The sequence below is a fragment of the Delphinus delphis genome, chromosome 2 (genome assembly GCF_949987515.2).
Source record: "Delphinus delphis chromosome 2, mDelDel1.2, whole genome shotgun sequence".
Lineage (NCBI taxonomy): Eukaryota > Metazoa > Chordata > Mammalia > Artiodactyla > Delphinidae > Delphinus > Delphinus delphis.
This window is the reverse complement of record NC_082684.1, coordinates 40,713,574-40,731,183: the sequence shown is the minus strand read 5'-3', so window position 1 is coordinate 40,731,183 and position 17,610 is coordinate 40,713,574. Positions and strand designations below refer to the sequence as shown.

Genomic DNA, 17,610 nt, shown 5'->3' with positions numbered 1-17,610 from the left:
TGTAGAGCGCAGGCTCAGTAGTTGTGGCGCATGGGCTTAGTTGCTCCGCGGCATGTGGGATCTTCCTGGACCAGGGATCGAACCCATGTCCCCTGCATTGGCAGGCGGATTCTTAAGCACTGCGCCACCAGGGAAACCCAATGCCTTTATTTTTGATGAATGGTAAAGAAAAGCATTGTATTTATAATTGCCTGTATTAAGATAATTTAATAAAAATAAGAAATGATTAATATTAACCAGTAGCCAAACCAGGGATAGAGAAATTATTTTTTGCAATAGTTATTTTTAATATTAGGAATTAAAAGTTTAATCCTATGAAGAGAGTGTAAAGAAATCACAATCTTGAGAAAAATGAGGCAGTATCTGAAAAAATACCATAAATTCAGAGTGACTCTTGAAGAATAGAGAGTATTTCCATTGCTTCTATTACTAAGATCATCATCATCCTTTTGCTGATTTTGCAGACATAGAATGAAGTTGTTGAACCAGATGATCTCTGAGGTCCCTTCTAGCTCTAACATTCAATAATTCTGTGATTCTGAGTTAACTGCTGGGAGGAGGTGAAGTTATCTTCTGGCCCCCAGTTCAGTGCTCTGGGCAATCATGTGGCTTCTACAGACATGAGTGAATTGTGATCTCAAATTATAAAGTTATAAAGTATATAATAGTGTATGTTATAAAGTTCAGAATTTCAAAGTGTTCCTAAGATTCTTATACAGGAGAAAAGAGTCTTTGGTCCTGAGGATTAACGTGCTCCCTTTGCCCAGCTCTCCCTTCGTGACAGCAGGGACAGCAGAATTAACAGATGGAATCTACTTTGGTGTGCCTCTGGGCCTTTTTTTCCCCTTGCACTGCAACTGTCTGAGTCTCTTTTGGGTCCCAGAAGGAAGGAGATTTCAGGCATAGAGCCCTGGGCTTTTTGCCAGCTTCAGAAATTTAGTTGCCAGGTGTTCTTCAGTGAGGGTTATTTTGAAGTTCTCATTTTCATATGTATTCAAGAGTGATTAGAAGATGAATATGCCGAGGAGTGTCATGTTGTATTTGTAATCTCTGAACGCTCTTAGAACCTCCTGCATACCAGGACTTGAGGGGCATGTGCAAATGCAGGCCCATTAGCTAGAAATACTTATGTGTAGGTTTTAGTTTCTGGCACATGCATTTCCTAAAGACATGAGTTAGGGTGGAGAAGGGTGAGCTGTGCTCATGGTGTTGCTTCTGCTGTTGCTCCATCTCTTGTTCTGTTAAAGAGGAAGTTGTCAGCACCCAACAGTACCTTTTATTGTGTATCTTTTTTTATTTTTTGGCTGCACTGCATGGCATGCGGAATCTTAGTTCCCTGACCAGGGATCGAAATCGCACACCCAGGGAAGTCCAATAGTACCTTTTAAAGATACATTAAAGAGGACTTCTTCGTACACCAAGGTGTAAAAGAGACACAGTGAATCATAAAGTTTGTGTTAGAAGCCATGGGCTGAAGCCCATGTAGAGGAAAACCTTTTCTTTCTTTACTTTTTTTCTTTTTTTTAAGTGAGATGTTTACATATAACAACATTGTGTAAGTTTAAGGTGTCCAACATGTAGATTTGATACACTTATATACTGTGGTATGATTGCCACTGTAGTGTTAGCTAATACCTCCATTACCTTATGTACTTATCATTTCTTTTCTGTAGTGAGAATATTTAACATCCAGTCTCTTAGCAACTTCCAAGTATATAAAATAGTTATGTTAACTATAATCACGTTGCTTTGCATTAGATTCCCAGAACTTATTCATCCTCTACCTGCAAGTCTGTACCATTTGATCAACATCTCCTCAGTCCCCCTACCCACCAGCCCCTGCTAACCACCATTCTACTCTGTTTCTACAAGTTCAGCTTTTTTAGATTCCACAAATATGTGATACACAGTATTTGTCTTTTTCTGTCTGACTTATCTCACTTAGCATAATGCTCACGTTGGTCTATTGATGTTATCAAAAATGGCAAAATTTCTTTCTTTCTCATGACTGAATAATATTCCATCGTGTGTGCATGTGTGCACCACATCTTCCTTTATCGATTCATCCATTGACAGACACTTAGGTTGTTTCCATATCTTGACTATTGTGAATAATGCTGCAATAAACATGGGAGTACAGATATCTTCTTGATATCCTGTTTTAATTTCCTTTAGATGTATGCCCAGAAGTGGGATTGTTGGACCAATCATATGGTAGTTCTGTTTTTAATTTTTTGAGGAACCAACATACTGTCTTCCATAGTGACTGAACCAATTCACATTCCCACCAACAGTGCACAAGTCTTCCCTTTTCTCCATATCCTTGTCAATACTTGTCTTTTTTTTTAAGATTTTTTTTTGATGTGGATCATTTTTAAAGTCTTTATTGAATTTGTTACAATATTGCTTCTGTTTTATATTTTGGTTTTTTGGCCGCGAGGCATTTGGGATCTTAGCTCCCTGAGCAGGGATCGAACCTGCACCCCCTGCATTAGAAGGCAAAGACTTAACCACTGGACTGCCAGGGAAGTCCCTCTCTTGTCTTTTTGATGATACCTATACTAACAGGTGTGAGGTGGTATTTCATTGTGCTTTTGATTTGTATTTCCCTGATGATTAGAGATGTTGATCATCTTTTCACATACCTATTGGCCATTCATATATCTTCTTTGGAGAAAAAAAATGTCTATTTCCTCTGCCCATTTTGAAATTGGATTGTTTGATTTTTTGCTATTGAACTGTGTGAGTTCTTTATGTATTTTGAATATTAGTCTCTTATCAGATATATGATTTGGAAATATTTTCTTCCATTCCGTAGATTGCCTTTTCATTTTGTTGATTGTTTCTTTTGCTGTACAGAAGCTTTTTATTTTGATATAGTTCCTTTCATTTTTGCTTTTGTTGCTTGTGCTTTTGGTGTCGTATTAAAAAAAAAACTGTTGCCACGACCAATGTCAAGAAGCTTTTTCCTTGTGTTTTCTTCTATAAGTTTTATGGTTTCAGGTCTTACATTTAAGTCTTTAATCTATTTCAAGTTAATTTTTGTGAATGCTGTAAGATAGGTTTCATTTTTCTGTATATGGCTATCCAATTTTCCCAGTACAATTTATTGAAAAGACTTCTTTCCCCACTGAATATTCTTGGATCCTTTGTTGAATATTAGTTGACAGTATATGGGGTGGGGAGGGGGTATTCCTAGGCTCTCTAGTCTGTTCTGTTGGTCTGTGTGTCTATTTGTATGCCAGTACTATATTGTTTTGATTACTAAAGCTTTGTAGTATAGTTTGAAGTCAGCTGTGTTTTCTTTCTCAGGATTGCTTTGGCTATTTGGAGTCTTTTGTGGTTCCATACAAATTTTAGGATTGTTCTATTTTGGGAAATAATGTCATTGGAATTTGATAGTGATTGCATTGACTCTATAGATAGCTTTGGATAGTATGGACATTTTAACACTATTGATTCTTCTGATCCATGAACACAGACTGGATATCTTTCCATTTGTCTGTGTCTTCAGTTTCTTTCATTTAAGCCTTATAGTTTTCAGTGTGCTAATCTTTCACTTCCTTTGTTAAATAGTCATAAGTTTTATTGCTTTCATGCTATTGTGAATGGGATTGTTTTCTTTATTTCTTTTTCAGATATTTCTTTGTTAGTTTATAAAAACACAACTGATTTCTGTATGTTGATTTTGTATCCTTCAACTTTACATAATTTGTTGATTAGCTCTAACAGTTTTTTGGTTGCAGTCTTCAGGATTTTCTATATATAAGACCATATCCACAAATAAAGACAGATTTACTTCTTTTCCAATTTGTATGCCATTTATTTCTTTCTCTTGCCTGATTGCTCTAGCTAGGACTTCCATGTTGAATAAGAGTGGAATAACTATTCAACTATGTTGAATAAGAGTGGTAAGAGTAGGCACCCCGGTCTTGTTCCTGATCTTAGAGAAGAAGCCTTCAACCTATAGCCTTTATTATATTGAGATTTGTTCCCTCTATATCAAATTTGTTGAAGGTTTTTATCATGAAGGGATATTGTATTTTGTCACATGCTTTTTTTTGCAGCTATTGAGATGATCATATGATTTTTATCTTTCATTCTATTAATGTGCTATATCATGTTGATTGATTTTCATATGTTGATCCACCCTTGCATCCCATGGATAAATCTCATTTGACCATAGTGTATGATCCTTTTAATGTGCTGTTGAATTCAGTTTGCTAATATTTTGTTGAGAATTTTTATAATATATTCACCAGGATTATTGGTCTGTAGTTTTGTTTCTTTTGCAATGTCCTTATGTGGCTTTGATAGTAGGGTATGCTGGCCTCATAAAATGAGTTTGGGAGTTTTTGCTCCACTCCAATTTTGGGGAAGAGTTTGAGAAGTAGTGGCATTAATTTTTCTTGAAATGTTTGCTGGAATTCACCAATAAAACCATGGGTCCTGGGCTTTTCTTTGTTGGTGGGTTTTTGATTACTGATTCAGTGTTCTTACTCATTATTGGTCTGTTCGTATTTTTTAGTTCTTCCTGATTCAGTCTTGATATATTGTACATTTCTAGGAATTTGTCCTGTCCATTTTCTTAATTTAACAGGCACTGGGAGACTTTGGCTCTCTGGTAGTGAAAGGATACATTATACCCAATTGGAAATTCTGAGAGCATCTACCAAATGACTTGAAAAAGTAATACCTATTGTCTTTGATGCTCCCAGCTCTCATATTAGCATGAATTTTACTTTGTTACCATTGTGCATATATGTTACCATATGCATAAGTATATATGCATATGTTTCAGTGTAAAAATATGACAGCTACATTGCAGAAAATTTAGAAGAGAAAGCAAATTAAAATTATGCAATTACCTAATCACTGTTATCATTTTATTTCCTTTGAATTTTTCCCAAAAAGCATTTTTTCAAACATAGTTAATAATATTTATTTTGTATTTCTATCATTAGTATTTTCTATTTTACTAAATGTTTTTTTCAAAAGCTGCTTAACATTCCATTGGGTGTGCTTTTTTTTAAAAAATTTTATTGGATTATAGTTGATTTACAATGTGTTAGTTTCAGGTGTACAGCAAAATGAATCAGTTATACATGTACATATATCCAATAAAATTTTTTTTAAAAAGAGTGTGCTGTTTTTGACATAAGCATTTTCTATTGTTAGATATATAGGATTGTCCCTCAACTTTCTAATATTATAATAATGTTGTAGTCACAGCTTCATGCACATAGAATTCTTTATATTTTAGATTATTCTCTTAGAGTAGATTTCCACATTTTTATTGTCCTTTGTACATATTATCAAGGTTTTTCCAAAAGATAATGCTAATTGACAAGATCACTAGCAATGTGTGAAGGACCAATTATTCCACATCCTTGAATATTATTTTTTTAATATTTTTACTCATTTAATTTCTATAGCCTTATTATTTATTTCTTTAATTAGCACCAGAGATTGGGTTTTTCTTCATATGTATTTACTAGTTGTACTTCTTTCATGAATTGTTTAATTTTTATGTACTAAAGCAAAGTCTTTACTATTAAAGTCTTGGGGGAATTGTCTAATTTTTAAAAACTTCAACACATGTATTTTTATATTGAAAAATTAAAACCATGTATATGCAACCAGTAAATAAAATAAAAATTTCTCGATGCTGCTACATAGAAATATCCACTTTTGGTATTTTAAGTATATCTTTCTTACTTTTTTAAAATGTGCATCCATTTTTTTTAAATAATCAAATACACTATCACACTTTTAATCTACCTTTTCTCATTCATTATTCTATTGCCTTTATATGAAAAATGTCATATGTTTTCTCCTGGTAGTTCATGCCCTTTCCTGAAAATTTGAAAAATATGGAAAACTATAAAGAAGAAAAAGTACCCATCATTCTACCACCCAGGGATAATGGCTATCAATATATTGCAGTTCCTTTCCATTTTTAATGAATCTATATTTTCCCTCAAACTTGTTATCATACTAAATATATTTATGATATATTCAGTATATTATTATACTTATAAAACATTTTTTTATGATTGTCCCATAGTCTCATAATTTATTTTAAAATTGTCATGGTCTTAGATGTTTGTTTCCAATTTTCATTATTTTAAATGTTTTCAGTAAACATCTTTTTACAAAAATGTTCTTATTGATGATTGTTTTCTATTTTTAATAGTCATTTGTTAAGTGTCAAATATCTTAAGTCTCTCAGTATCTATTGCCAAACTGCTTTCCAGAAAGGTAATTTACACAGTTTATACTTTTACTAGTTTTGTGTACATCTCATCACTCTTCACTCACATTGTCTATTGTCTTACTTTAAAATATTTGCTAATTTGGTAGTTGAAAAATGGCATCTCATTGTTTTGATACATTTTTAAATGTGAATTCATTAACAAGAATAATAGGATCCCACAAGAACATATTTTAACAAAAAGAAGTAGGCTTTTCCTAATGGGTGGTTGTAATGGTTATACTGTATGAGTGTGTTTGTGTGTGTGTGTGTGTGTGTGTGTGTGTGTGTGTGTGTGTGTAAACACAAACACTGAAGTCCTGTGCCTAAAATAGAACTTTTTTTCCTAATAGGTCTTGGTATCTTGATGGAGAAACACTGCTAATAATCATCTGTGTTGCCATTGTGTTCCCTCTTGCACTTCTTCCTAAAATAGGTAAGTCTTTATAGAAGAGGACATTATTTGTTTAGAATAAAAGAAAAAGAAAGAAAGAAAATACTATTAAGGGGCTTTTAAATTTCATAGTACCACATTTTTAGCAGAAGGTGGTTGTGAATAATTTTGAACTTGGACTTTTAGGTTGTTCAGCTTTCAGCCCTGCCTAGTTAACCTATTACTTGGTTTGCAGTAGTATTTTGTCTGCCCCACTAAAATAAAACCTTTACAACGGAACATTAAAGAGCAGCCTTTCCTTACAGTGTACCATTAGTGGTAAGCCAGTTCCAATTCTGCTGTACAGAGCTACATAAATGATCTGTGACAGATAGTTGGAATGTTGTTATTCTCAACCCTAAGCCCCAGATACCAAGCACTGTAATAAAAAACATGCCCAAGATGTATAGCTTTAGCTGCACGTTAGGATCACTTTCCTTATAAATTGCTTTTTATTTTACTGTTATTTTACAGGCTTTCTTGGCTACACAAGTAGTTTATCATTTTTCTTTATGGTGTTCTTTGCTCTTGTGGTAAGTTTAAAATATAGTGTATTGCTTATCTCCTCACTAAAATTGAACTCATTGTGTTAATGTCTTTTTTCTCTTAACTCTGTTTTTTGTTGGGAAGGTATCCCATTTTATTTCAATGTGTTATTAAAAGCACTTTTATTCTGCAAAACTGTTTCCTCCATTGTATCTATTTTGAAGAGGCTTAGCTAGAATAGCATTTCAAATTCAGTTTCTCTTCTGGTTAACTAGAGAGGAGAGCATACCAATTCTGTTAAAACCTTAGATGGAGTATAATTCTTTGGCTAGGTGTATGTATCCATTTATTTCTGTACAATATTGTGTGTGTATGTTTTGGGGGATACTCAAGCATGAGAATCAGGCTGGTTCTAATCCGTAAAATCAATTTGGTCCTAGTCATCTTAATTTTTGAAACTTTGTTCCATTAATGAAACCATAGCTTCAGGGGCTTAACTGTTGATGAGATCTAGTAAGAATTGGAGTGCCTGAATTCTATCTGGTCTAGTTTATTCAGCGTGGTTAAGCTCTCATGAAAAGCCTGCTGCAAAGAAATTTTTTTTTTTTCACATGTGGAATGTTTTTTTAAATTAGCCCATTTTTGTTATAACGTAGGAAAAATATCTCTCAGATGGTAAACTTTATTCTAATATTTATTAAATAATTTAATATAAAGATAAGAGAATTCTTTTAAAAAAGATAAAAGAGAATTTGAATTTCTTATTTCTTTTAAATTCTTCTAAAACAGATTTTAACATTCCGAAGACTGTATTTTTGTGTGAAATTTTGGAAAAAAAATCCTTTTTCTTTTTGCTTAGCAGTTTATTCCATAGTCAGTCTGTCAAACCTTAAGTAGGATTAAACATTTTAAACTTGCCAAGATACATACCTAAATGGCTTGATTAAGCTCTTAAAATCATAAGCTTGTTTAAATTTTCCTTTGTTATTGAGAAATGAATGAAAGAAAAATGCCATCCAAAAGAGCAAGACAACACATCATTAGTTAAACCATATAACAGAACCAGATTTCCAAGCTGTCAAAACATTTAGGATGCATTTAACTTAGGCTAAACTATCTGCTGAGATACAAGGATAAAACAACTTTAGATTATTTAAATGAAGTGAAAGTGACCCTGGTTTCAGTGTACAGAAATATTTATACTTTAATGAATGCTCTTAAAACTAAAAATACTTAACAGTGCTTACATTTAATCATTTGTTGAATTTATCAACATTAAAATCATTGCCCTCCCCCGCAAAAATTGCCCAACTTGTATCTTGCAAGTAAGTGAATTGAACATACACTTTTTAAAATAAATAATCTATTGCTAATAATTCTTTTTTTCATTTCTAATATCCTACTGGTCTTATTTATTTATTTTATTTTTTTGGCTGCATTGGGTCTTCATTGCTGCGTGCAGGCTTTCTCTAGTTGCGGCGAGCAGGGGCTACTCTTCGTTGTGGTGGCTTCTCTTGTTGCCAAGCACGGGACGGGCTCTAGGAGCACGGGCTTCAGTAGTTGTAGCGCATGAGCTCAGTAGTTGTGTCTTGCAGGCTCTAGAGCACAGGCTCAGTAGTTGTGGCACATGGGCTTAGTTGCTCCACGGCATGTGGGATCTTCCCGGACCAGGGCTCAAGCCCATGTCCCCTGAGTTGGCAGGCAGATTCTTAACCACTGCGCCACCAGGGAAGCCGGAACGTACACTTTTTTTTTTAAGATTTTTTTCTATTTTATTGAGATATAATTGACATTATAAAGATATAAACTTACAGTGCTGCATAAGTTTAAGGTGTGCAGCATAATGACGACTTACATATATTGCGAGATGATTACCACAATAAGTTTACTTAACATCCATAAACACACTTTTTAGGTGCCACATTAAGAGGGAAACAACAAATAATTTCATCACAGTTTGATTGTTGAGAAGCATCTACATGGTTTAGAGTGGCCTATATTTGCAAATTAACATATGGATATTAAAGAGAATCAGTGTACACACATTGAATATTTTCCTCACAGATAATTGACCACACAAGCATTGTATAGTTAGGAGTAATTTGGTTTTTATAGCCAATAATTTGAAGCAGGTAAAATGTATTGATACAACATGTCTATTGTAGTTTTCACAGCTTTCATTTCTGTCATGGCAGATACTCTTTAATTTGATGCAGATTCCTACTGTAGCTGTCATATGGAAATAATACCCTTATTCTGCATTTATTAGGCTTTACAAACCGTCTGCTCAGATTTTACCTAGGAGCACAATTTAAATTTGGTCTACAGTGGGACAGTGAAGACACTGTATACTTTCTTCTTAAGTCTCTTTTTAATTGGCATATAGGCATACCTCAGAGATATTGCGGGTTTGGTCCCAGACCACTGCAATAAACCTAGTATTGTAAAAAAGCGAGTGACACAAAGTTTTTGGTTTCCCAGTGTATATAAAAGTTATGTTTACCCTATACTGTAAACTATTAAGTGTACAATAGCATTATGTCTAAGAAAACAATGTACATACCTTAATTTAAAAATACTTTATTGCTTACTCAGACATAGAAAGAATGAAATAATGCCATTTGCAGCAACATGGATAGACCTAGAGATTAACATACTAAGTGAAGTCAGTCAGACAGAGAAAGACAAAGATCATATGATATCAGTTACATGTGAAATCTAAAAAAAATGACACAAATAAACTTATTTACAAAACAGAAACAGACTCACAGACATAGAAAACAAACTTATGATTACCAAAGGGAAAGAGGGGGAGGGATAAATTAGGAGTTTGAGATTAACAGATATACATACTATATATAAAATAGGTAAATGACAAGGACCTACTGTATGGCACAGGGAACTATATTCAATACCTTGCAATAACCTATAATGTAAAAGAAAAAAATTGCTAAAAAATGCTAATCATCATCTGAGCCTTCAGTGAGTTGTAATCTTTTTTGCTGGTGGAAGGTCTTACCTTGATATTGACGGCTGCTGACTGATCAGGGTCGTGGTTGCTAAAGGTTGGGGAGGCTGTGACAATTTCTTAAAATAAGACAACAGTGAAGATTGCTGCATCGATTGGCCCTTCCTTTCATGAATGATTTCCTGCAGCATGCAATGCTGCCTGATAGCACTTTACCCACAGTAGAACTTCTTTCAAAATTGGTTTTCAATTTTGCTCACTTCGTGTCTCTGTGTCACATTTTGGTAATTCTCAAAATATTTCAAACTTTTTCATTACTACCATATTTGTTATAGTGACTGATGATCTGTGATCCGTGATCTTTGAGGTAACTATTGTAATTATTTTGGGGTGCCATGAACTATGCCCATATAAGAGGGCGAACTTAATTCATAGATGCTGTGTGTGCTCTGACTGCTCCACTAACAGGCAGTTCTTGTCTCTCTCCCTCTCCTCAGGTCTCCCTATTCCCTGAGACACAACAATTTTTTGTGTTTTCAAAACAGGTTTTCAAACCCTGCCACTGCTTCATCAATTAAGTTTATGTAATATTGTAAATCCTTTGTATTCATCTCAACAATCTTCACAGCATCTTCACCAGGAGTAGATTCCATCTCAAGAAACCACTTTCTTTGCTCATCCATAAAAAGCAACTCTGGACCCATTCAAGTTTTGTCATGAGATTGCAGCAATTCAGTCACATCTTCAGGCTCCACTTCTAATTCTAGTTCTCTTGCTCTTTCCACCACATCTGTAGTGACTTCCTCCACTGAAGTCTTGAAACCCTCAAAGTCATCCATGAGAGTTGGAATCAACTTCTTCCAAACTTCTGTTAATGTTGATATTTTGATCTCTTCCCATGAATCAAATATGCACTTAATGGCATCTAGAATGATGAATCCTTTCCAGATGGTTTTCAGTTTACTTTGTTCAGCTCCGTCAGAGGAATCACCGTCTCCAGCAGCTATAGCCTTACGCAATTGTTTCTTAAAGAATAAGACTTGAAAGTCAATATTACCCCTCAGTCCATGGGCTGCAGAATGGATGTTGTGTTAGGAGGCATGAAAACAACATGAATCTTGTTGTACATCTCCATCAGAGCTCTAGGGTAACCAGGTGCATTGTCAATGAGCAGGTTCCAGGGCACGTGGGCTCTGAAGTTTGCGGCACATGGGCTTTCTAGTTGAGGCACGCAAGCTCAGTGGTTGTGGCACGTGGGCTTAGGTGCTCCATGTGGCATGTGGGAACCTAGTTCCCCGACCAGGGATCAAACCTGCATCCCCTGCGTTGGAAGGTGGATTCTTTACCACTGGACCACCAGGGAAGTCCCCAAGCAATAGTATTTTGAAAGGAATCTTTTTTTTCTGAGCAGTAGTTCTCAACAGTGGGCTTAAAATAATAAACAGATGTGTTGTCATCAAGGCTTTGTTGTTCCATTTATAGAGCACAGGCAGAGTAGATTTAGCATAATTCTTAAGGGTCCTAGGATTTGGGGAATGGTAAATTAGCATTGTATTCAGCTGAAAGTCATCAGCTGCATTAGCCCCTAACAAGAGAGTCAGGCTATCCTTTGAAGCTTTGAAACCAGGCATTGGCTTCTCCTCTCGCTGTGAAAGTCCTAAATGGCATCTTCTTCCAGTAGAAGGCTGTTTGGTCTGTATTGAAAATCTGTTCTTTAGTGTAGTCACCTTCGTTAATGATCATTGCTAGAACTTCTGGATAACTTGCTGCAGCTTCTACATGAGCACTTGCTGCTTCACCTTGCACTTCTGTGTTATGCAGACGGCTTCTTTCCTTGAACCTCATGAACCAACATCTGCTAGCTTCAGACTTTTCTTCTGCAGCTTCCTCACCTCTCTCAGTCTTCATAGAATTGAAGAGAGTTAGGGCCTTGCTCTGGATTTGGCTTAAGGGAATGTTGTGGCTGGTTTGATTTTCTATCCAGATCATTAAAACTTTCTCCATATCAGCAGTAAGGCTGTTTCACCTTTTTTTATCATTTGTGTGTTCACTGGAGTAGCACTTTTCATTTCCTTCAGGAACTTTTCCTTTGCATCCACAACTTGGCTAACAGTCTGGTACAAGAGGGCTAGCTCTTAGCTTATCTCAATTTTCAACATGCCTTCCTCACTGAGCTTAATCATTTCTAGCTTTTGATCTAAAGTGAGAGATTTGCAACTCTTCCTTTCTTTTGAACCATTAGAGGCCATTGTAGGGTTATAAATTGTCCTAATTTCAATATTGTTGTGTCTCAGGGAATAGGGAGGCCTGAGGAGAGGGAGAGAGACAAGAACTGCCTGTTAGTGGAGCAGTCAGAGCACACACAGCATCTATGAATTAAGTTCGCCCTCTTATATGGGCATAGTTCATGGCACCCCAAAATAATTACAATAGTTACCTCAAAGATCACGGATCACAGATCATCAGTCACTATAACAAATATGGTAGTAATGAAAAAGTTTGAAATATTTTGAGAATTACCAAAATGTGACACAGAGACACGAAGTGAGCAAATGCTCTTGGAAAAATGGTGCCCATAACCTTGCTCAATGCAGGGCTGCCACAAACCTTCAATCCATTAAAAAACACAGTATCTGTGAAGTGCAATAAAGTAAAGCACAATAAAATGAGGTATGCCTGAATTTATTTTAGACTTTCTAAGTATTAGGTTTAAAAATACACAGTGGTTAAGGAAAACATGTATATATTAACCCCAATTTTTTTTGATGGATTCCAATTTTTTTTCCATTGCACCTTTTTTCACTGATTATTTTTTTCAGTATGTTTGTATCAATAAATCTGTATAGCATTTATATTACATTTTTAAAAATCTGTCCAGAAAACTATTATTTTCTTAAATTATACTCTCCAAACAGTGCAAATCAAAACCTATACTCTTATCTATTGTTCCAGATCCTTATTTTGCTTAAAAGTTTTTGACATAAATTTTTGGCCCTGCTGAAATACCTAAAATTTTAAAAATAAATTTTATTTTAGCAGTGGCTCAGCATGACGGTACCTTTTTTGGTCCATTTTTTAACAAAAATGAATTTCTGTTCTTTCTAAAAGTTCTGTCTTGAGTACAGGTTAGTATTCTAATACTAATATTTGAAGTAATATTTTAATAAGTCAGTAATGAAAATAGAGAACTATTTGAATTGATTTTGGTTAGATTTGGATTTCCTTCTGCTGAGCACTATGGTAGGCATTAGAGTTGTGGGAGATTAATCAGGACACTACTCTTAAGGATCTGCCATTCTAGTCAGGGAAACAAGATAAATTTATCAGAAAAAAAATAGAGAACAATGTAGTCAATACACAGTTAAGTATTGATTTATTTGCTTCATAATAGGGATTACATAAGAGCTGAGAGGAGAGAAGGATCACCAACAGGTAGAATAAAGAAAGATGTGGAAGGAAATGAAACTTGAGCTGAGCCTTGAAAGATGGGAATTACTTGGAGCAGAGAGAAGAGGGAAGGGCCTCCTGTGCAAGTGAACAAGTATTTTTAATGCTTAATCTTCTATTTCCCTTTGTCTTTCTTTCTAACCCCTGAGTTTATCTTCTTACTGTGTTCTGCCTTCAACTTGAGCAAGGACTCCCTGTTACCCTTTGTTGTCAGGTATCTTCCATTCCTGTTCTATACTTCTGCTTTATAGGACGTCACTTGGGCTTGAGATGGGTCTCTGCAGAGAAATTAGCTGTAGTAACTGAATTTTATGTTAATATAAAATCAGGCCTCTAATGATATTTTCTGATTAATGAAAAAATAATCATTTTCTTGCATTTTGGAGCACTGTTTTGAAATATTTGGGTTTGCAAGTCTTGTAATAACAGCTGATAAAATGAGGTAGCTCACATACCGACCTTATCAAACTACCTGGTACACAATGTAAATGGTTGTTGCTGCTGCCGCCTCCACTGTTAGTCAGGGGGAAATGTGAGATGCTGAATTTGGAGCAGGGCTGAACAGAGAGACCAGTAACAACTTTGCTTCTACCCCACCCCATCCTCATCCTTTTTGGGCAAACATATCAGAAAAAAAAAATGGTGAGATTATTGCTTTTGATTTTTTTTTTCTTTCCTTTTGGTAAGTTGACCATTTAGTTTATTCTGTATTGAAAACTTACCTAGAAATATCAAAGCAACTTGCCCAGTTTACCCTTACAGTTTTTTTTTTTCTCTTGTTGAGGGTTTTAAATAAGAGTAATTTTTTAGTTGACTCATTAATTTAATCCTAAAAGTATATGTTTTCTTTGGGTTTGTTTTATCACTATGTAAAATTTTGATTGAATTAGTTAAAAATCTAAAACTAGATAAATACCAAATAGGCATAGTATAATATTTACTTACAGGTCTTCTGCAAAGGACAGATGCTTCCTTTATTCTCCCTTGCCCTTTTGAATGCTGGGTTTCAGCCTAGAGCAAGTATTTACAGAGTTATTATGTGCCCTGAAACAACTACAACAGTGGTAATGTTGACCAACTCAACTGTAGGTCTAGGAACAGGATGGCCACGATTAAGAGTAAAATCCTGAAACATTTTCATTGATTGTTTCTGGGAAATAGCAGCCCTCTGGATTTCTTTTAATTTTTTAAAAAATTCATTTTTACCAGCTCTAGTTCCTTAGCTTTGTGCTCTTATCCTTTGCCAGCTTCATCCACATTCACCAAAAGTGATGTAAGTCTGAAAAAAGCAAGGAGGGCCAGTGCTCATGCATCAGAAATCCCTGAGCCTCCCCCTTTGCATCTACCTGTGACCATTTCCAAAACTGCTATTAATATTTCTCTGTCTGCTACTGATGCCAGGTCCACAGATGGCCATATTCTTGTACTATTGTCACTAAAAACATCATGTTCCCATTCTGAGTTGGATTTTCTTTTAATGCCTTGATACTATTGGAGTTTTGAAAGCTCTCAGTCTTCAGTGGGGGAGATCTCCACCAAACAACTATGCAGCCCCTCATGCTGTCCCACACCATAGGTGCCCATGTCAGATGATGGCCCCATTCTATCTAGGGAAAATGACATGAACAAAGAATCTTTTATTAGTTAGCATATTATTTGGTATGGTGTTAGATTAATTGAAATGATACTGACCTATTTAAAATCAATTTCTTGTCATGAATTTGGTAAGAAATCATCTGATCCTACTTATTCTTACAGATAATAATCAAAAAATGGTCCATCCCTTGTCCTCTGACATTAAATTCTGTAGAGCAATACTTCCAGGTAATTGTTTTGTTTGGTTTCTTTTTCAGTTTCTTCCTTTTTATTTTAAGCTAAAAAGAAAAATAAAATATGACTAATAATGATTTTTTTCCTAATTAATAAAAAAGTAATGGCTATATTGCATTTTGGAACTTTGTTTTGAAATATTTTTATTTGAAAGCCCAGTAGTAATAAATTCATCTTGGTTTTTTTTGATGTATTCTAACTTTTAATGACTGTTGGTTTCTCTCTTTCCCCTCAATCCTCTTAAACAGATTTCAAATGCTACAGATGCTTGTAAACCAAAGCTCTTTCATTTCTCCAAAGAGGTGTGTAAGTTATCAACAGATACTTTTAGTTTTTTCACATTTCAAGTTTAAGAGGTTTGTGTAACAGGGTCTCTTAGGTCTTTTACCTATAACTAACTAATTTTCATGAAAGTGCTAAGTATAGGGCTGCTTACCAGAAGGTGGCCCATTATGAAACGGCCACCTTTTTTTTGGCACGCCTTTAAATGGAGCCTTTTTTAAATGGGCCACTGCCTAAAAGAACAGATTTACTGAATGTCTGGTCTGGCCAATAAGGTCCTCTGTGCATACAGACTTCCTGTTGCCCTCTGGACTTGTAAAGCTAAGTAGCCAATTATATCAAAAACTCCTCCCCTGTGAGTAGAACCTTGGTCTGTGGCTAAACAGCCTCATCATTGGACCAGCAATTGAGCACTGCCAATATGTCTTCTGGCTGACATTCCAAAGTTGAAACTTATGATGCCTGTAGCAGAGGCAGAAGGACCAAGTCCCCCCTTGCCTTCTCTGAGAGAGCTAGGATATTTGAAATGCCTGCAAAAGCCCCTGAGCATCAGCAGAGGAGACAGGAAACTGATCTGAATGATCTCTACTTTACCATTCTGAAAGAGCCATATGTTCCTTGTTGCTGCAGGTTTCTTCATGTACACTTTGTGATTCTGCTAAAATGCAGGTCCCAGATACTAGAATCCCCACTACTCATGTATAACTCTATGAGTGTAGCATTTTAGTGTGATAACTCCTCCATGCAAAATTTTCCTTTTTATTCCCCAGAGTTCTTTTCCATTGTTGTTTTGTTTTGTTTTTGGCCGTGCCTTGCAGCTTATGGGATCTCAGTTCCCCAATCAGGGATTGAACCCCGGGCCACAGCAATGAAAGCCTGGAATCCTAACCACTAGGCCACCAGGGAACTCCCTTATTCCCCAGTTTTTAAATGAGAAATGTCTCTCTGGCCCCACAAGGGAGGTTACCACGTCTTTTACATGGTAAAGGCCTCCACGTGCCTTAAAGATTTAGGTAGGGTAATTGACAAGCCAGCAAACTGAGCAGTATATGAAAGAGAATTTGTGAATTGAATTTCATTCTCTTAATCTAGCCTTGGGAAATGCTACAGCTTTCCTTCCTGCCAGCTCTCCTCTGATATTTTAAGAGGCCTTGTGTCTGAAGATAGATCTACAGTCATCTGGAACTTCTTTTGCTGAAGAGCCTTAAGTTAGTTAAGGAGAAATTTTTTTAGAGTAGAAAAGAGAAAGTAAATCATTACCATCTATTTTGTAAAGACAGTGTTTTCATTTAGATGGTAACTGTTGTTTGCTTTGTAACTTTCTCTGGTTCTTAACTATTCTAATTTTAAAAAAACAACAACTTTCGTTCATATATTCCAGTGGATCTCTATGAATTTGTTGGTCTAGAATAAATCATGTCCATTCCCATCAAAAGAGACCCTAGTTATAGATGCTAAGATGTGATTAATATATTCAGTATTCTCTTAAGTTGGTACTTGAATTGAGTTGGTGAAAGCAGGTTCAAAAGCATTAACTATTATTGCTGCTTAGGGTAATAAGATGTTTTTGAGTTTCCTAATACATGCATTAGGAAAGACTGAGAATTACAATAAGATCATTTCTAAAATGTTATTATTTTTCATCTTACCTAAATGTTATTTATCTTACCTTAATTATTTTTATCTTACTGATACAATATAGAAGCAGCAATGATTGTAGTAAAACCAACCTGGTGTGGAAGCAGCCAAGAAATATTTTCACTAGTGTGGGCAATACAGCTATCAAGTAAAATATTTACTGGGGACCATAACTGTGTGTCTCGTTAAAAACAAAAAACCAAAAAAAAACCTCTTATTTTATAAACAGGTGATTCATGAAACATGAAAGAAATTTAACTAAATTGATTTTTT

General features: G+C 35.2%; 1 protein-coding gene across 1 annotated transcript in view; it reads left to right on the top strand.

The window, feature by feature from the left end:
* The window catches only part of SLC38A6 (solute carrier family 38 member 6), a 76,873-nt gene that overhangs the window by 47,580 nt on the left and 11,683 nt on the right, over positions 1 to 17,610 (top strand). The window contains exons 7-10 of the mRNA XM_060004446.1: positions 6,607 to 6,689; positions 7,161 to 7,219; positions 15,346 to 15,411; positions 15,666 to 15,719. Of these exons, the coding sequence (XP_059860429.1) occupies positions 6,607 to 6,689; positions 7,161 to 7,219; positions 15,346 to 15,411; positions 15,666 to 15,719 (262 nt within the window). The remainder of the gene's footprint in view (positions 1 to 6,606; positions 6,690 to 7,160; positions 7,220 to 15,345; positions 15,412 to 15,665; positions 15,720 to 17,610) is intronic.